At 34.0% G+C, this 20726-nt stretch overlaps 1 protein-coding gene across 4 annotated transcripts in view; it reads left to right on the plus strand.

Annotated features, from left to right (window-relative positions):
• Window positions 1-288: 288 nt before the first annotated feature.
• Window positions 289-20726, plus strand: part of SREK1 (splicing regulatory glutamic acid and lysine rich protein 1) — a 39338-nt gene continuing 18900 nt past the window's right edge. Inside the window, exons 1-7 of one of the 4 annotated variants that reach the window (XM_039870092.1) lie at window positions 322-555; window positions 8128-8261; window positions 13467-13590; window positions 13873-13988; window positions 18313-18477; window positions 18613-18791; window positions 19971-20101. In XM_039870092.1, coding sequence (XP_039726026.1) covers window positions 13926-13988; window positions 18313-18477; window positions 18613-18791; window positions 19971-20101 — 538 coding nt within the window. In that variant the 5' untranslated portion in view covers window positions 322-555; window positions 8128-8261; window positions 13467-13590; window positions 13873-13925. Of the gene's footprint in view, window positions 556-8127; window positions 8262-10727; window positions 13591-13872; window positions 13989-18312; window positions 18478-18612; window positions 18792-19970; window positions 20102-20726 lie in introns of those variants that run through there. The other 3 variants (XM_039870095.1, XM_039870091.1, XM_039870093.1) reach the window with 3 other exon arrangements.

Below are 20726 nucleotides of genomic sequence, written 5' to 3' on the forward strand. Positions count from 1 at the left end.
CCAGGCCTTGTCGTTCCCCAGTCTTACCCAGAGACCGGAAAGAGGTGGGTCTCCCACGTTTATAGGAGCACAAGAATTCGACCCAATGGTAGCCGGGTTAAAAAAGAATCCCTAAAAACCTTAAAGAGGAGAAAGTTGATAGAGCAACAGCCTCACGAACACGGAGTCCCAGGCCGCAGCCTCGCGAGAGCCGCCCGGTTGCCGGAGCGACGCTTCCGGCCGGCGCGCGCAGCCCTGGGAGCAGGGGAGTTGGGAAATGGGCGGCTAGACCTGCCCGCCGCCTTGCATTCGCCAGCAGGAGCGCGCTCGCGGCCGCGCGCTCTCCGCTTTCCCGGCTCCGTCGCTGACGCGTCGTAGACGTTGGGAAGTGGGAGGGAGCGGCAGCCGGACCGGGATGAACAGCGGCGGCGGCTTCGGTTTGGGTTTAGGCTTCGGCCTCACCCCTACGGCGGTGATTCAGGTGACGAATCTGTCGTCGGCGGTGACCAGTGAGCAGATGCGGACTCTTTTTTCCTTCCTAGGAGAAATCGAGGAGCTGCGGCTCTACCCCCCGGAGTAAGTGCTCGAGCTCGACTGGGGGAGGGGCGAGGGCGCCATAGAGACCTGGGGAACCGAGGCGCGGGGCAGAGGGTGGAAAGGGGCGCGCGGTGTCCGCCACGTGACCGCCCGGGCTTACCTTGGTGCCCACGTTTGATTAGGGGACCGGGGCCCGGAGCCCCTCGGTCCCGCTCTGCTTGTTAGTGGGACATTAAGGTTTATATCTCTGCACCGATCCCTTACAAAGGTTGCCTTTTTCGTGCCTCCCCGACCTTGTGGTCGCCGCCGAGTCCACCAATTCGGTGCCTCCCCCTCCCCTTTTTTTCCCCCCGAACTTAAGATGGCCGCAGGTGGGCCCCGAATAGTCCTCTCGGCAAACGCCTGCCCTGCAATGTGAAATTCGCAAAGACCGCCTGAGAAATTGTCCAGTTCTAAGGGCCTCGTGTCAAGCCGTTATTGCTGCGGGGAAAGCCTGGAATTAGGGCTGTATTTGTTCCCAGGGTGGTGTTCACAAATTTAGCATCATCTTGGTTACTTTAACAAGATCATATCGATTCACCCTTTTGGCAGCAGATTAAAATTTCTTCTGGAAGGTCACACTGCCCTAAACCTTCCAGAAAAAAGTATTGGTCAGTGCAGGATTATCTCTGCTGTGTACTCTTAAAAAAGTCCGGATTTTGACTGGCATTCACAGGTCGTGGACACATTTTTTAAGTAGTGTATTTTGATTTCCGTTGTGCAGTACTATTTACCCACAAAATTTGTAAGGGATTTGTGGGTTGTTCAAATTCTTACACGCATAAACTTTTTTAAGAAAGAACTTAGAATCTTAAAATTCCCAGTATTTTGTTTATCCTGTCAAAATCTTTTGAAAGAAGGGAGAGTAATTGTCCAAGATTTCTTTTTTAAAAATTTGTATTTGATTTTTGGTTTATTTCATAGTGATGCATGCAGATCTATTTTTAGTTTTCTGAGTATATCTCATTGCTGCTGCGTAGGTATTGACAAAAGTTGGTATTTGGATTTTAAATATTTACTTTTTAAGGTTTTTTCCTCCTTTAGTTTTTGCTCTGAAGTAATTTGCTCTGCATACAGCAAAGTTGAAAGAACACTCATGTTCCCTTCACCTGCATTCATCATTTGCCACAGTTGATTTTTCTTTCCCTGTGCTCCTCCATCTCCACTTCTGAGCACATTCACACTCCCTCCTTCCTTTCCTTTTGAAAGTATGTAGTTGTAAACATCAAGACTATTGTTCTAAATTCAACTACTCAACACTTAAGTATCTACCTCTTAAGAAGAAGTACATCCTCCTACAGTACCACCATATTATTAACATGTCCAAGAAATTTAACATTGATAAAATAATATATTACATAGTTTATATTTAAATTTGCCAAATATTATAATGATTTTTTCTTTTTCTTGCTCTAGAATGTAATCAGAGACTACCCATTGCATTTAGTTATCTCCATTAGTCTAGAACAGACCCCTGTCACCTTTGAAAGTCTTTCATGATGGTATTTTGTCTTGTAGTTTGTTTTGTAGAATGACTCAATATGGGTTTATATAGATTGTTTCTACATGATTAGATTCAGGTGATATATTTTTGTCAAGAGTACTTCGTAAGTGTATACGCATACATCATTGTTGACTGCGGCATATAAGCTTTGAATATCTTATTTAACTTTTGAAAATACTTTCAGCTATCTTTTCATTTAAACACTCAGAACATTTCTTAATAATTGAGAAGTGCTTGGAGGAGTGCTATATCCTGCAAGAATTGGAATCAAGCAGTAAAATATTTTGTATACAAACCTTTGTAAACTAACCTTGGTTGTGGTAATAAGGTATCTTACAGGTAGAAGAAATATATCGTAGAATATTCTTCATTGCCAACATAATACCACTTACATAGTTGAAACCTGGCCTTAGGTGGCAGTATGCTGCTAGTTATTATCTAACACTTAATGGGCTATTTTTTGAAATCAAGTTTTAATTACAATTTAAAAGTCAAAGAAAATAAAAAGTTCTTAAACATGGTGCATTAATATGGAGTGCGTGTGTCACAAACTGTAATATATTTTGCAAAATTGTAATATTAATATAACATGTGGGCCAGGCAAAAATCCTCAACCAGTTTTTCTTACCATAAGTGTAATCTCTTATTTCTGTTTTTCAAAAATATTGACATGCTTTACTAATGGGTGTTTTTTGTTCTGTAATGAAGTCATAACACAGTCCTTATATTAAAGATGTGTTTGAAAATTTGAGCTGAAATGAGTAAAAGTTCAATAGTAGTAGAGTTGAAGACAGATTATTGTATTGCAGTGTCACAGAAAGTTTTTATGATTAATCTTTGGAAATTGGGTAGAAATTTGTTTTAAATTGGGAAATACATTTCCTTAGTAGAATGTGAAAATAGTTTCTTATTAACATTTAAATAATTTAGTATGAAAATTCAGATTTAAAATTTTTTCGGCATGAGGCAGTGATTCAGTTTTTAAACACTAAGAACTAGTGTTGTAAACATTCATTGTAAACATTAAAAATTCTTATTTGTCATTTTTTTTGTGCTGCCGGATGATGTGTCTGGAATTTCTCTTTTAACTTTTTGTATAATAATAAATAAATCTCATATATTTACAACCTTTTTACAGCAGTAGGAAATCTTTTTATCAAGGTAAAACATGCATACAGAAAAGTGCCTGCATAAGTATACAGCTTATGAATTTTCGCAAAGACATAACTATGCAGCCAACACTCGGATCAGGGTTATGTACACCCTAAAAGTTACCCTGTGCCTCCTTTCAAAGGGTAATCCTATTTTGATTTCTACCACCATTTCTAACAACACCACCTGTGTTGATTTTTTATTTTGCTTGTTGGTTTTCTTCACTTCAAAAGTACTAATAAGAAAGATAAAATCTGTCAACTACTTTTTCAAGTTCATTTAGTTAGAAAAATTAATATAACCAGGGTAGTCACTTTATGAGAAATAGAGAAAAAGAAACACCACCTGTGATCCTATCACCCTCTCAAAACCTCTCACCATTTCCATGTGTTTCCTCCAGTCCTTTTTAAATACTTTTTTTTTTAATATGGTGTAATCAAAGGATTTATACACTGTGTAATAAGCATTTTTCATATTGCTGTTTTATTTATAGTAATATTTAAAAACATCTTTCCTAAGCGATTGTGTATTTTTGAAATACTCTTATTGGAGATTATATTGGTTGCCTTTTTTGTGTGTGTGTGTCACGTCAGTGAATTTTAGCTAGAAGAATTTGAAAATGCTTACTTTTGATTGTCACCCATGATTGTAGGGCTTTCTGGCATTCATAAGAAAGCCTTATACAAGGAAGAATTGTGCCATCCAGAGTAACACCAGAACCCTACCAAGAAACCTTGTTAAAATGTGTTAGTATTTTCATAAATACACTAAACTATATAACTACATAAAAAGTATATAAAACTATGTACTTTGTCTATGTTTTGGACTATATCCTTTTTGATAGATCCTCAAAGAGTATATATTAATATAATAAAATATTGGACATATTATTACCACATTGACTTTTTAACAGATTGTACAGTGTCATCACCATGTTTAATGAAAAACAATCAGTTAGGACCCAGGAAATTATGATGCTCAAAAAGTTAGTTTTCTGATTTCTGCATGAAACTCACCGTAAGAAATTACTGATTTTTTTTTGAGAAACGATTGTAGAAAGTTTTATATTAAAAAAAAAAACAAACTTGGTTCAACAAATGAAGTCAAAATAAAATATGCTTCCTTTAGAGGCATATATTTAGACAAATGAAATAAGTAACCCCCTTTTAAAAATTAAAACTGTAGTTCAGAATTACATTTTAAAGTTATAATCCTATTTAGTTAAAAAACAAATCTAATAGCTTGGATATACTAGAGAGAAAACTATAAGATTTGGAAACATACTGATTAATAGATAAAATACATACTGAGACATTTTTACTGATAAATGTTTACTGAGACATTCATCATAAGTATTTAGATTTATCACTGTATCATATTTTATCCTATAATGTTCAAAAAGTGTTACTACCTTTCTTGAAAAGCTCAAATGTTTACATTTGCATAAAGTAAATATAAAAATATAAGTTGATCTTTACTCTGTATTTTAAGGAAGGCAATTGGAGATGAAGGTGAAGAAAATTGCTTAGAACAGTGGTGTTGCCATGTCTTCTAGTATCCACACTCCTATGATGATGCTGTTCAAAACAGACCAGAATTTTTTAATTGGTTCCTGGGCTTCTCAAATCTTAGCGACATGTCTTAACATGTAGTTGCTTTACTAACCAGGCTCACATTTCCCATACTTGTTTTCAATTTGAAAAGATAGGAGTTTCAAGTAGGGCTATTTGGAAATGTGTTTTTAGTTTTTAACAGTGATTATTTAGGTTTTCATTATTTCACAAAAGGATCGTCAGTTTAGGAAATGTAGTTACAGTGGGTGGCTTGTCAGATTCTGGAAGATTTCAGTGCCTAGGGAGTATACTTGTTGCAATTGCTAGGGCTTCAGTAGTTCATTGTAATCATAGATATTTTTGGTTGCAAAAGACAGAGTACTCAAGAAAAGACATTATTGAAAAGATGGAGTTTTCCTTAAATTGGAGAACAAAGACTAGCATAGCCAGGCCTCATGGAACCTGCAACTGATAACCAGAGAGGTATCAGCATCCAAGCTATAAAGCCTCTTCTCGGAGGTTTTGTCAGCTCTGTTTCTGTGTATCTGCTCAATATTGTTACACATGTATTCTGTACTTGCTCATCTGGCATCTGGCATCTGGCCCAAGCCCTGACTCTTAAGTGACTTTCCAGCCCAAGAGAGAGAATCTGATTGTTTCCAGTTAATTTGGTCAAGCCAAGCAAATTATATGTTGCTGGTTAGCCAGTGAAATGACTCTGGTGTCATGGCTAATCAGTTGTGGCTAGAAGCTCACAAGATCTGTTGAGGGTTTCACATAAGAAAGCTGATAAGGCTTGTGCTGAAACTATATGAATGTCTTGGTAGCACATAAAGGAGGGGTACCTAATCATTTAGCTATCTTAAAATGGCTTTCTAGAAGACTGGAAACTTGATCCCTGAAGAAAAGTGGAATTACCATTCAAAGGAGTTGGAGAGAACATAATTAAAAAATGGAACAACATTACAAAGATGGCCCAGATGTTGTGGGAGCTCCAAGTATTTTTATGCCTGGATTTTGGGGTACATTTAGATGATAAAGTAACAACAGAGGGGTGTCTTTGAGGAAATGGTGGAGTGACATGAAATTTAGGGTTTAGAAAGATCACTCTGGCAGTTTTGTGGAAGACCATTAATATGGAGTTGAGATTGGAGGTAGTGTTTTAGGAGCCATTTTAGTAATCCAGATGAGAAATGATGGCCTGAATTAAGGTATTAATAATGAGAATGATGAAAGGATTAATGTGACAAATATTTGGGGGGCAGCCTTCACAGGATTTAATGAATAATTGGATGAAGAAGAGGGAAGGGTCAGGAATGAAAACAACCCTCAAAACTCAGGAGTTTGATAAAAACATTATTTCTTATACTAAACTGGTAGAGAGGAAACTACTCATTGCGGTCACTCACTCTGCGTATCAGCCATCCATCTCGCGAATGTTGCTGGTGCCTGTGGCAGAGTAAAAGAGCTAACTAAACAATGGTCCTTAAAAGCTACTAAATAATGACACATCAGTTCTGATATTTAATTGGCCAGAGCAAGTGGCATGGCTACACTTCAGAGAACAAAGAAATGGAACATTACCATGTAACCAGAAGATTTGGAAATATTTGGTAAACAGTACTAATGGTGGTCACATTAGTGACTCCCAGTTTTCTGACTGGTAATGTGATGTTTGTCTTTTAACTGAGATATGAAGTATAGGACAATGGGCGGGACTGGTGAGGAAGGAGAATGATCAATTTTAAGACTCAAAAGTTAAAGGTGGGTCCTGTGACTATCAAGGTGTATAATATTCCAGCAGGCACTTAAATCTGGAACTCTAGATAGAGCTCAGGAGAGGCCTAAATTGGAGACTTGGTATGTAAAGGTGAGTTAAGTCTGGATGTGAAATGTATTTACCTCAATAACAAATACAGGTAGTGCTTGACTTAGATGTTGAGTAGGAGGATTGTTTGAGTGGGCTGGCCTGAAGCCTGAATTGATGATCGCCTTAGGCAGGAGTGAATTGAGTTGAGTTGCTTTGGGTGAGAAAAGAGGTAGAGTTTTATTTTTATTTTTGCAACTTTTAATTAGCCCGACTAATTAATATATAAATAGTTTCAAGTTCTAAATGCAAAAACATTTTATTATCAGTTTGATTAATAGCATAAATATGTATATTTAACTGTTATCAAGGTGGATTTATATGTGAAAGATTTTTTATCTTAAAAATGATGAATATTTGTGGAATTAGTAATTAAATAGTACATCAAAATTATTTTAAAATTCTTCATTAGTTGAATGATAGTTTCCATGTATTTGGAATTAGATTATTAGACTTTAAGTCCTATTTTGCCATTTACTAGATCTAGGACAATGGTCAACTTCCTTGACCCGTTAATTATTTATTTTTGTAGATCTTTATTTTTCACCTAGAGTTTGACACTTGGTATTATTTTATTCTTTGATCTGTTTTGTAAACTAAATTATTGTTATTGCACAAGGCATATGTGATATTTTTCAAATGATCTCTTAGTATGAAAAATCTTAATGTTTTAGAGTATTGTACATTTGTTGCATATTAGGTGTTTGTCTAGTTTGGGTATTTTTTTCTAGCTAAAAGTAGTTAAAAATTTCAATTGAAAATGATTATGGACAGGTTGACAAAATGATCATCCATGAAGATAGTATATTTTGGAATCTAATGAGATGGATTCATATTATGGAAAATTGCTTTAATCTGTGCTTTGTCTCGCTTTTTTGCTATAGGCTTGCCTTTGAGTGAACTGAATCTAGTAATAAAGGTTATAGCACTTAGTGTTTTCCTCTTTTGCATATAAAATCTGTAAAATTTTGTTTGTGAAATCTTTCGTTTGGAAAATCACAAAGCATTGAAGTTGCTTGAAGTAGTCTAATATATGCAAAAGACCTTAATTTTAATTCCATGTTATTTCATTTTTTCTAATACTGTTAGGAAGTTTTTAGTGATTTAAATGTGCTGGGGAAATCACAGAAGGAAGGGTTGGAAGTGGTTACGAAGTTTGAAGTCTTGAGGATTGAGGTTTTTGCCTATTGATGACAGTACACTGGTTGGACATCTTTGGGTTAAATCAACTGTTTTCACGTTTTGCTCAAATTAAAAATTTACTAATTTAAGTTTCAGGTTTTTACAAATAAGGCTATAGGCCTGCCTAGATTTGCCTTGCAGACAGATTACCATTAAAAGAGTTAAGTTTTGCCATCTCGTGTCTTAATATCCTTAGCAACAAAAATTCTTGTTTTGATTATGTAAGATTATGGGGAGCGCTAAGAAAAATTAATGAAAATGACAAAACCAACCAAATGTTTATTAGTCTGATTATTATTTTTTTTATCTTGCAGCAACGCACCTCTTGCTTTTTCTTCCAAAGTATGTTATGTTAAGTTTCGTGACCCATCAAGTGTTGGCGTGGCCCAGCATCTAACTAACACGGTTTTTATTGACAGAGCTCTGATAGTTGTCCCTTGTGCAGAAGGTTGGTATCTCACATATTTTTTTCTTTTATTTTAATCTCTGCTCTGTCTGTTACTGCCTTTGTTAGTAGAAATTGGCAAGTAGCTAGTATTGTGTGTGTGTGTGTGTGTGTGTGTATGAAATCTGGAGAAGGAAGGAATTTTTAATAAAATATATTAAAATGGCTCTTATTTAAGTTTGAGAAATAGCTTAAACATTTAAAAATTTGTAAGTTACTCGACTTCTCTGGTTTGCTTTGGCTTTCTCCAGTCAATTTGTAAGTTGTAAAGAAAGCTTTCTGAAATTAAAAAATTAAGTTGGTAGAGAATATTATTTTAAATGTGTGAATGAGTAAGCGTTTGCCTTTGTTTATACAATATTAATGATATTACATAAATAAAAAGTACACATTTTGCCAAATTTGGTTTGATATTTATGTTCATAAGAAAATATTCATGATTTAAGCTTTAAAGTATTCTCTTAAGATAATTTACCTTAATTGTTATTGAGACCATTATTTCATATTCAGTGTATATATTTGCTGTGCAACTGGAATTTTCCTTTTTCTTTTACTGGCTTTTTTTTGAGACGGGGGCGTACTTGCAGAAAAATCATGAAAAACAAATTTTCTCCATCAGGAAATAGTTGATGTAAACATGGCCAAAGCCTTATAGTTATTTGTTAAATTTTATTACAACTTGCTCTAAGAGCTAATTATTACTGATATTTATTTTTTAGTAACTTCTGTTTACAGAGCCACTCATTTAATAAGGGTCTGCCAAATTTGACAGTTCCGGTGTATAATTAACTTTTATTCAGAACACTGACTGTGGCTTGTGTACATGGATTTTAGAATTGAGTTATAATTTAAATGTGTTTAAAATATATTTTCGCTAGTGGATGATGGTAACTGTTTACAACATAAAAAAATTACCTGAAGCAATTTAATGTGCTTTCATATGTAATGTTTTAAAATCTCTTTTAGAAACCAGGCTAACATTGAAATAACTTAGTGTATAGTATAATAAACAGTGTGCTGCACTTTTCAAGGTTTTATGCTTATTTCAGAATGCCTATTCTGGGATGTCAAAAATATTACAATCAGATACAGTGAGTATCATTCTGTTTTTTTTAAAGTCCCAGAATAGGACATTCTGTATTTTTTCAGATAAATTTGAAAGTTTTATTTCCATGCCTAGGAGTTAATTTAGAGTGGGGTAGGGAGAATAAAAATGGATTAAAGTTAATTACCTGCTAAATCTATTCTTACCTATTCATCTGTAAGGGGACAGTGAACCCACAATTGGAGAGCAAGGTGAGACAAGAGCTAGTAATGGTTTAGTTCTGCAAACCAAGGTCATGCCAATTCCACACTAAGTAAAATGCACGGGAAAAAAGAAATCAGGTCACAGGTTAATTAAACGGGAATATTGTGCCACCAGCAGCACAGGATCTTGTATTATGTTAGCACATTACTGAATTGGAAGCAAGAATTTTATCAATGTTGCTTTGTTGGAACCTTACTTTATTCCCATAGAATTTTCTATATAGTATTTGAGGAGCCCTGACCGTGATTTGTCATAAATGTTCAAGGTTGCGGGCATGTAGAAGTTCCTTTATTCGTTTGTTTAACTTGATGGAGATGAATAAATACACATGTAATAAATTTTGAATATATTTAATATTACCATTTTGAGATGAAGTTTACTGTTTTCCCAACTTGAAAATTTAAGCATATTTTTATCGCAGTTTAGGTTCTAAGTATTTTTAGAATATTTACAAAATAATTGGTATTAGAAAAACATTCAGATATATTTTTCATTAGTTAATCCAAATACAACCAAAAGAATGTCACAGTGAATTGTTAAAAGATCTGATTATGCACTGCAAGCAAAGTGATAATGTATTATATATTGTACCAAAAAAGATAGCAAAGTGACTTTGAAATAAACCAAAGGAAGGAGTTGCAGTGGAGTAAGTTTTATAAGAGAGATGTACTGTGGTGCTGTAAGCAGCCTTCTGTTTACTTCACTGATTACATTCTTTCCTTGATGTTACAGAAACAGCATTATGAAAGGAGTGAGAAAATCATAGAAAAAATTTTAAGAAAAGTTTTTTCTTTTTCTTTCAATTTGCTGTTTTTTCCCTAATGTAGGCAGTTTTGTGAGAAGATCCTAAGCTACATAAGTAATATCTGATGTATAGTAATTTCATGCATATTAAGCATTAGCTATTGTCAATGGAACAGACCATTTCAAAATAAAATATACTTTCATTATACTTGTCCAAATATGACCTTTTTGTTGTTACATGCATCTCAGATTTATTTATATAAATGTTTTAACACTTAGAAAAAGATAAGTTCAAACAACAAAGGTGTCAGCCTAATCATCAGTCATAACTTTATGTCCACATTTTCTGGTAGATGGATTTTGACTATTAATTTGGTTTTGTATGTTTTCTCTATGTGATATTTGTGCATTATTAGATGACTAGACTGGCCAAGGCAGACCTGTTACACTTGCCTGAGTTAGGCATTGTTTGCCATGCCACTAAACCTGCCGTCAAGTGAAACCTTCATTGGGGAAATGAGATCGGAGTCTGAACCGCAGAAGATGGACGCCCTGTCTCTGTTTTTTATTGTTTTACTTTAATTTCATTTTTTTTCTTTATTTTGTCCCTTTTTTTTGTTTTTGTTTTTGTTTTTGTTTTTGTTTTGTTAAATCTCTTTCACTTTAACTTGTGAGCTGGTTTTCCAGTTCTTTGTAAATGGTATTCCATTAAGAGTTCATAACATTGCATTGCAAGTTATATTGGGAGATGATCAGCAGAGCTCAAGCTTAAGATAAAATAAACTTTCACAGTAAATTAGGATACAGTGTTGTGAGGCTCAGTGTGAATCTTAATTGGTGTTTATAGGTTGATCAGGTACATTTTGTTCTTGAAACACTAAAACACTGATGAGATTCTTTAGGTACACTTTCTGACCTCAGTGCAACATTTTTGCAGTTTTTCTCTCAGGTCTACATCTCATAAAAACCAACCAGTAGCATCCTTCTCCCTACAATTTTAGGCATACAAAATCATCAAGGAAAATAAGTAAATATTTGGTAACAATCTGGGGGTAGAGGACCAAAAGAGACTTTCACTTTTAGGATAGTTATTCATTATTGAAAATAACTTATATCTTTAAATTTTAAAGACTTAGTTGCCTATGTGGGAAATGAATATTTGAGAAACTGTTGAATACTTATGTGTTTGTTGAACTTTTTGTTGAAAAACTCTCAGGTTACTAGCTTCTAAATGGATTCTGAGATTAGGACTAGTACTTTAATACCGTAAGAGACATTGTTTTTCCTCAGTTGTTGAGTATAGATTGTGAAAAATGTTAAATGCTTATTCATTTTATACTTTTACATATTGATAGTATTTAGAGGGTAAATTTGGTAGAATTCTATCTTGGAAACTAAGCAGTGGAGCTTCTTTAAGTAACTTTAATAGTAATTGGAATAAGAAAAAAACTGTACTTACAGTTAGACTCAATATTTGTAATATTTTTTATTTTTTATACTGTGAGGGGCAGTGAGAGTCAGATAACTTATTGGTATTTATTTTTATTTTTATATTTTTTTAAGCCAGAAATGAAAGGCTTTATAATATTAAGTGGTCACCTTTTGACCTGTGTTAAATAACATTTTTTTTTGTGCGTAGTCTTTTTAGACTGTCTTGTATGGATAGTTTTGCTTATTTAATTGATAAATAATATTAAGTTAGGACATTATTAGATTAGAGCCCTTAATTTGTATTTTAGGTGAATATATTAGGGTAGCAAAGCACAGGGTTTGCACCTTAGGATTTATCAGGATGTGTTCAGTTTTTATAAACATTTAAAAAATAATGCCTATTTATAACAAAACAGGTCTTATAGCAGTATAAAGAGTATAGTATATATGTGGGTATACAGATGTGTTAATAGTAGTAACTGAGAAATATATTGTTATTCGATGTTTTCAGTAAGGCCTACCTACCTTTTATTTATCTTTATGCATGTTAAAAAAAAATCTGTGCTTACACAGAATATACACTGAAATAATAAAATGACTTTGTTCTTGAAATTAGTAATACAGACTTAGATGTTGCAAAGATTAGAAAAAAAAGATATTTGCTAAAGCTAATAAAATGTCATTTTTCTGTTCCTATAAATAAGGCGTAACCATTATTTAAAGCAAGTTTTCAAATCCATCTTGAATTCCATTCATGTTTAGAGATATGTTCAGATAATATCGTTTAGAGGTTTTCTTCTCTGCACATCAGGTTGTCTTAGAGTTTTTACCCCTAAAACCCAGCATGGTGCTTTTGAAAATTTACTCCATATGCTATTTTCAATTTAGTGTGACTTTGTACACTGTTTAAATTACTTTCGAAGACTCCATAATGGAAATGCATAGCCAACTACTACATAATTATGAATAAATAGTTCTTCTAAATTAGCTATATGTAGATAACTGTTTTGGAAAAATTTTTTGGGGGGTGGGCGAGAGAGAAGACCAAGAAAAATCCATGAAAGTTTCAATCCTTATCAGAATTAATTGATTAAAATTTAGTAATATGACAAATTGATATTCTAATTTCAGAGTAAATTTTTCAACTTTTAGTTGTAGGGATTTTTTTTTCTTCGTGTTTAGGATTATTATAGTAGTATTGTCATTATTAGTCAATTATGATGTTTATAAGCAAGTCATTTAGACATTAATCCCTCTTCAGATAAGTATGCATAAATTGGTTCTAAAAGTCAATGGTTTTAGAAGTTTCCTGAGACTAGGGAACTTTTTATGTTCTAAAAAATTTTAGCAGTTTTCTAAGGCATATTCTTTGGAACTGGATTCTTTTGGGCATCTCTGACATTGTTGGTAAGGTGCCTTATTAACTGAATGGGTGTAGGCTTCCTTTTAAATTCAAGTTGATTACATGCAGTAGGTGTTTGTTTTTTTTCCTGTCTGCTTGAAATTAAATAGAATTTATTGGAAGAGTTATCAAAATTGTTTGCATCACAACTAGGTAGTTTCAATAACAGGATAAGGTCACTCAGTAAGGAACAAATTTCAATTCGCACATATTTGTTTTTTCTTTTTCTTTTTTTTGACTAATTTGGTTATTTGCCATTTCTGGGGATTAAACTTTAAAAAATGTTCTTCTTTTCTGTATCTGATGTTCTGTGTGCTATTAGTGATGCAGCCAACACGAACGGTTGTCATGTGTAACACAACTTTCGATCACCGCGAAAACACCGTCCTGGGAAAGCGTCCATGCTTGATATCGTTTGGTTCATGAACATTAAGTTTCCAGTACAGGTGACCCATAGCTCAAAGTGTTAAATAATTGTCTACATTATTCAATTTTTAAAATAATATTCCATTAATGAGATTGTTAGTCTTTGAAGTTTTGCTCACTTTTATTTTTCCTAGTAGAGCAGGATAAAAGGAAAGACTTAAGTTCTAATTTATTTCTTTATACGGATCTGATAGATTCATTTATTATTATTATTTTTTAAGTGCAAGGGTAATTGTAAAATCATAGTGTAAAGTTCGTGTGGTGTTTCTGCTTTCTGTAATGTTTGGATCTTGCTTCTGCAGGTAAAATCCCAGAGGAATCCAAAGCCCTCTCTTTATTGGCTCCTGCTCCAACCATGACAAGTCTGATGCCTGGTGCAGGCTTGCTTCCCATACCGACCCCAAATCCCTTGACTACAGTAAGTACTATACACCCTCTTTTAAAAGGGGTGAATGTTCAGCTGTGTAATCAGTTGAGTAAATAGATTAGAAATTTTTTATTTTGAAATTTTTTTTAAATGGAGAGGATTCTAAATGTGCACTTAATTTTTCCCCCTCACATCGTCACTAACTTAAACTACCCTTTGGAATTCTGAAGTAATCGGAGATTCATTTAAATTTGAGAACTAAAATTAATTATTCACTAGACAATCAGTTCTTGAAATTCAGCATTTTTAGACAGCACAGTGAATAGGAGAATCCAGCTAACTATATTTCCTAGTTCATGAGAACTAAATTTATTTTAAAAATATGAAGTGATCCACAACCTTGATAGCGGAAAAAAATATCTCATGGAAGCATTTGTCTAATTGAGAAAATTAAACAATATAAAAACATGGCAAAATATTTTTTCATCACCTTGAATTAAATAGTAATTTAATGCCTCCTTTGTGATTTCCAAGTGGCGTTAAAAAAAGATTTTGCCCTTATCTAACTCTTGGTTTTTATATAAAGGATTCTAGTCATATTTATTTTAAAAGAAGGATCATTTTTCTTTAAAAATAAACCCCAGACAAAAAACTCACCTTCATTGAAAGCTTTATCTAGCTTCATGGTGCTAGTTTATCAGGGAGTGAACTAATGAGCTTTATGATTATAGTTAATTTATCCAAGTCAAAAGAGTGGTTTCTGAAACTTCGAAGTGCTAAATTTTAGGTGTTTTAACTTCTACATAATGTTCTGCTGGAGACTTGCTCTGTGATCCATAGGGAGAAATGCTTTTTAATCGAACATTTGATCATTTGACTTGAACTTTCTAGAAATTTTATTTTGGGTATATTATTATGGTGTATTTTAATATGTTAATTCCTAGATCACCATCTCCTTCCCCCAAAATATTTTCTTGCTATCTTCAACATTTTTAGGACTTATAAAGTTTTTACTATTTAATTTGTTGCCCTGAGGGGAAATTGTTTCCTCTTAATTCAGCTGTAGATATCTAATTTATGAGGAATTATTTAGTTAGAAGATGGAGGGAAAGTGGCCCACTGTGTTTTGGCTTCTGGCTTCCCTCTCTGACCTTTCTTTCTACCTGTTTTCCTGGCTCACTCTTACTTCAGCCACATTATGTTGGCTTTGTTGGTTCTTGGACATGCCAAGCATATTTCTTCCTTAGGGCTTTTGTACTTATTCACCTTCTGCCTAGAACTTTATTTTCCAGACATTAAAAAAGTTTACTTTTAAACTTTTTTATAAGAGTGAAACTGTTCATCAGGTTTGTATTTAAAAGTCACATCTTCAGGGAGGCCAGAGTTTCTGTGTTGGAAGGCAGGTGTTAATCTGGAGTCCAGATCATCTTTAACCCATCAAAGACTGAAAGGGCAACTAAATACATGGGTTACTTAGAGCGGGGCTAGAAAGTAGATTAATCTAAAGGAGGGCAGTTGTATTACAGAGCAGCCACATCCAATAGAACTTTCTGCTATGATAGAAATGTCTGTATCTGTACTATTGAGTGTGGTAGCCACTAGCAGTCGAGCTATTGAGCACTTGAAATGTGGCTCATGTGACTGAGGCAACTGAACTTTTTTTTTTTTTAACGCCTACAGCATCTAGTTGGTATTCCTAGGTGGTCCTCCATTCAAGTGCTAGCCAGGCCCGACCCTGCTTAGCTTCTGAGATCAAATGGGATCGGACTCGTTTCAGAGTGGCATGGCCGGAGATTGAATTTTAATTAATTAAAATTCAAATAACCATGTGCGATTAGTGACTACCAAATAGCACAGGTTTAAAAGAATGGTTTAGAAGAATAGTATAATGAAAGACAGGAAAGTTTCTAAAAAGAACTGAATGATCCGTAAATTTGAAAAACAAATGGGTTGGATTAGATAGATGATTTGAAAAAGCTCATTCCAGATCTATAATTAATATGGGCCAGTGGAGAAATTTGATGGTCACAGGGACTGACAGTTGAGAATGCCTGGAACGGCATATTTAATGCTTTAAATCTATGTAAAACTAACAATAAGACTCATATTTGTGATTTAGGTTAACTATAATTCTTTTGCATAGTAAAATAAATTAAGGTATGACTGTCAATTATCTGTGCCCATAGAAGACAAGATGGGGGGAAAAGGAGTGTGATTATAGAAGCAACACATGGAGAGAGGCTGGGCTCAGAGGGTGTTGGCCTTGACTCAGAGATCATCTACCCATTTTGATCTATATAAAGATACTTTCTACAACTTTAAGATACCTTGAAATGGTGATAGTGAGCAACAAATCTAAGATCTGTTAGTAGTAAGAGTGTAAATGAGGCTTCCTATAAGGTCAGGGAAAACCTCTTAGAGGGGATGATTGATCTGATGCTTGAAGGATTCAGCTGGCAGAAGCAGGGAGAAGAGCTTTCTAGGCAGAAGGAACACCAAGTGAAAAGCCTAAGGTGGGAAAAATTTGTGTGTTCAAAGTACAGAATGGTAGTCAGTGTGGTTGAATAGTGAGTGGGATGAGAGGGTAGTATGTGTTTAGAAATTAGAGGGATAGATAGAGCACTGATCAAATAGGGCTTATTAGGTCTGAATTTTATTCTAAAGATAACTAGAAGCCATTGATGAGTTTTAGACAAGGGTAAGACATGATTTGATGTGTTTTTAAAAATCACATAAGTAATACCTGTTTCATAAACTTGTATTTTCACCTGTAGGAAGTGTTATTCACAGTTGTTAAATCTTAGTAGTTTTGCAACAATATAACAACATTCAAAATTTTCTTAAATTGCGTTAAATGGAAATGAAAGTCGTAGTTTGAGAGGTGTTTTCATTAATTTCGTGTAACTTTCCATTTTCATATTTTGAGAGTTCTATTTTTTCTAGTTTAAATTCACATTAAAAACATGTTCCTTAATGCTTGAACTAAAAACTGAATTTAGTAGTGCTACGGTAGATTATTCAAAAGTTTTTGTCCTTTTCCTACAATAGTGTAAGTAAGGTTTTAGTATTTTAGGGTTTTTGTTGTTGTTGTTGTTAGGTAAACTTTGCCCATGTTTTAATTTTAGTCTGTGCATGGTGGTACCCTGCTTTGACCACTTGGTAGCTGAGTAGCTTTGGGAAAATTAATTTTTCTTAAGTTTCTTTATCTGTGAAATTGGCATAATAATAACACTTATCTCTTAAGATTGAGATGAGGATTAATAACCCAGCAAAAATTAGATTCTATGATTATTGTTCATTATTAAGAGCTCTGTTACACAGTGTCGAATGCCCAAAGTACAGTTGGTTCTCATTATTTGTGAATTCACCCATTAACTAAAATTTATTTGAAACTTGAAAATCAATATTTGTGGCACTTTTGTAGTAGTTCATTGACACACACAGAATGATGAAAAATTTGAATAGTTCAGTACGTACATTCCCAGAAGAAGTCAAATAGAGCAACACTTCTTGTTTCAGCTATAATGCTCTACAGGCATACCTCATTTTATTGCACTTTGCTTTATTATGTATCACAGATGTGGGTTTTGTTTGTTTGTTTTTTTACAATTTGAAGGTAAGACCCTCCACCAGCAAAAAGATTACAGCTTGCCTTATTGTGGTGTTCTGGAACTGAACCCGTAATATCTCTGGGGCATGGTGGTAAATATGTGTCCTTTTTGCGGGTGGTTTAATGCCATGTTTTTCACATATTTGTACTTTTTGTTAGTGATTTCACTATTTAAATTAGCCCTTACATTCAGTGCTAAAGTGCTGCCTAGTCTTTCTAAGGACTGGAAGGCTGTGATTTGCCTCATAGAGGAATAATGTGTGTGAGATAGGATTCATTCAGGAATGAGTTGATAGTGCTTCTGTGAGTTCATGTTGATGAATCAACAATGTATATTAAATAAGGTGACTTTAAACAGAAACACATTAAAAGAAGGTTATGTTTTTATCAGCTGATGAAAATATTGTGACTAGAGGCTTGTAGGAACCTGGCCTCGTATTTTTCCTAGAAGCAATGATTCAGTATTCAATAATTCAGTGTTTGTGGTAACTTTATAGTGCATAAGTACAGCAAGTAATGAGAATTAACTCTGTTTTTAGTATTAAGTTTAAAAGCAGTTAAAATATTCAGATAGTTAAGAACTATGTCGTATTTCTAATTACATTCAAAACTACTGTGACCTCAGTCTTAATTCAGACATAAACCTGGTTTAAGGTTAGGAGTTCCAAGTTTCTTCCCATTCATGTTGAGTTGATCATTTCTTTTCAAGATTAGAGAATGATAATATTGATACTAACAGAAAATATGTACTTTTTTATTTTATAGCTGGGTGTTTCCCTTAGCAGTTTGGGAGCCATACCAGCAGCAGCACTAGACCCCAACATTGCAACACTTGGAGAGATACCACAGCCACCACTTATGGGAAATGTGGATCCTTCCAAAATTGATGAAATTAGGAGAACAGTCTATGTTGGCAATTTGAATTCCCAGGTAACTAATTTAAGAAGAAACTTGAGTGGTGGGACCTCTTACACTTTTCCCCTTCTTAAAAATCATATTGACAAAGTAATATTTACTTGATTTTAAAAAATGGTATAATTTATTAAAGCGTTATGTTTTTTTCAGACAACGACAGCTGATCAACTCCTTGAATTTTTTAAACAAGTTGGAGAAGTGAAGTTTGTGCGGATGGCAGGTGATGAGACTCAGCCAACTCGGTTTGCTTTTGTGGAATTTGCAGACCAAAATTCTGTACCAAGGGCCCTTGCTTTTAATGGAGTTATGTTTGGAGACAGGCCACTGAAGTAAGAAACCCTAAACAAAGAAATTTTAATGATTTTGAAAAACTTTAAAGTATTTTTGATGTAATTAAGGCTTCTTTTTTTCTTTTTAATAGTAATTGGCAATTATGGAAAGGAAGACTTTGTGTTAAGTATAAATGAATACCTGAGATACTTATCATTTTAGCCTTTAAGGTTGTATTTGAAGACGTCTTATTTTCTATTTTATAAGGTTTAATTTAATGTTAACATTGATTATATACCCTATACAATGATTATAGGTCTTTTCCCAGAAACTTTAACAAGTTAGGTTGATTTCGCATTATGACTAGATTAACACTTTAACATGTAGGTTGAACTTAAGTTATACAGTTAATAAGAATTTTGGTAAATCCAAAATCCTAGGAAGAAAGTAATATTAAGTACCCAGAAATATTTTAAATCATACATTTCGAGTTTAAGGTTTGCTCACATCCCTGTTTGCAAAATGAAAAATTCATGTAGCCTGTCAGATACTCAAGACCAGAAATTCTATTTCATGCAGTTTATTGAGGTAACAGTTTTATATGAATTTCATAGATAATTGCCTTAGTTATACCGTTTGATCAGGATTCTTCTGTTAAAGGATAAATAACTGTTCTTGGTGAATATTTGTCTTTGTGTGGAAGGAGTAAAGCGAGACACACCGAATTCATTTATGTACGTCAGAGAAACCACTCTTACCTAGTAGGGGAAGAGTTTTATCAGATGCCTCCCACGTTCACAGCTGTGTCTGACTCAGCCATGGTCTAGAGTTGATTAAAATGGTGTACATAATATGCAGCTTCCCCTTTCTCCTCTCCCAGGGTGCAGAGATTATCAACAAAATCTTATAATCTAAGAATAGAAATGATTCATTTTAATAACTGGTGTCAACATTTTAATGTTGGAAAAGCACTTGTTCTGGTCTATTCAAGTTGTTAAAGAAATCAACTAGGATTCAGTTTTTCCTTTTTCCTTGCTTTTGGCTTTGTTAGCAAGAGGCGATGGCATGTGGGAATGAGATTAATCATGGTGTTGAGTCTGGTTTTGGTTATTCTGTATTAAGCTATGTTAATGTGTCTTCAAGATGTCGATTTTTAAATATGTATAGCATGTAAATATTTGTTTAATGTTTTGTAAAATATGGTGTATATTTGTGATATGCTAATGTTTTTAATTTAGAATAAATCACTCCAACAATGCAATAGTAAAACCCCCTGAGATGACACCTCAGGCTGCAGCTAAGGAGTTAGAAGAAGTAATGAAGCGAGTACGAGAGGCTCAGTCATTTATCTCAGCAGCTATTGAACCAGGTAAGGCCATAGTGTTGTTACATAGGTCATAGTGTAAGATCATAGAGTTTTAGAACTGGAAGGAATTTTAGAAATTATCTTGTTCAGTCCCTTCATTTTACAAACAAGAAGAGTGAAACTCAAGAATGAGTAAGTGACTTACTAGTGTTAAAGGTTAATAAACTACTTGACAAAAATGTCTTTTCCTATGATACTGAATTGAGGCGCATTAGCCTGAGCTAATCAGTTTTTTATATTTTAAGAGCAAAATAGTGCTCAAAACTGATTTGCTTAAAGCAAAGTATAAATGTTATTGTGAGGCTAAAAAGAAGAATAAATATATTTAAAATGTTATGGTTAAGCAGATTCACTTCCAAGTTTTACTTTTAAAAATAAAAAGCCCATGATTTAGGAAAAATAACATTTTATTTTAGGAAGATAATGGAACACCTACCTTTTCAAACTTCTGTGTTATTAACTAAAATTTTAAAATCCAATCTAAAAATGTCTAGATGGTTTACATTTGAGCAAATTTTCTAAATTAGCACTCAGAATTTAAGCTTCAATTCTAGCAAAATAAATGGAGAAAGGATTTAAAATCACTGTCATAGGAATTACAGACATGTTATAATCGTACATTATGGCA

The sequence above is a fragment of the Pteropus medius genome, unplaced genomic scaffold, assembly GCF_902729225.1.
Source record: "Pteropus medius unplaced genomic scaffold, Ma_sr-lr_union100, whole genome shotgun sequence".
Classification (NCBI taxonomy): domain Eukaryota; kingdom Metazoa; phylum Chordata; class Mammalia; order Chiroptera; family Pteropodidae; genus Pteropus; species Pteropus medius.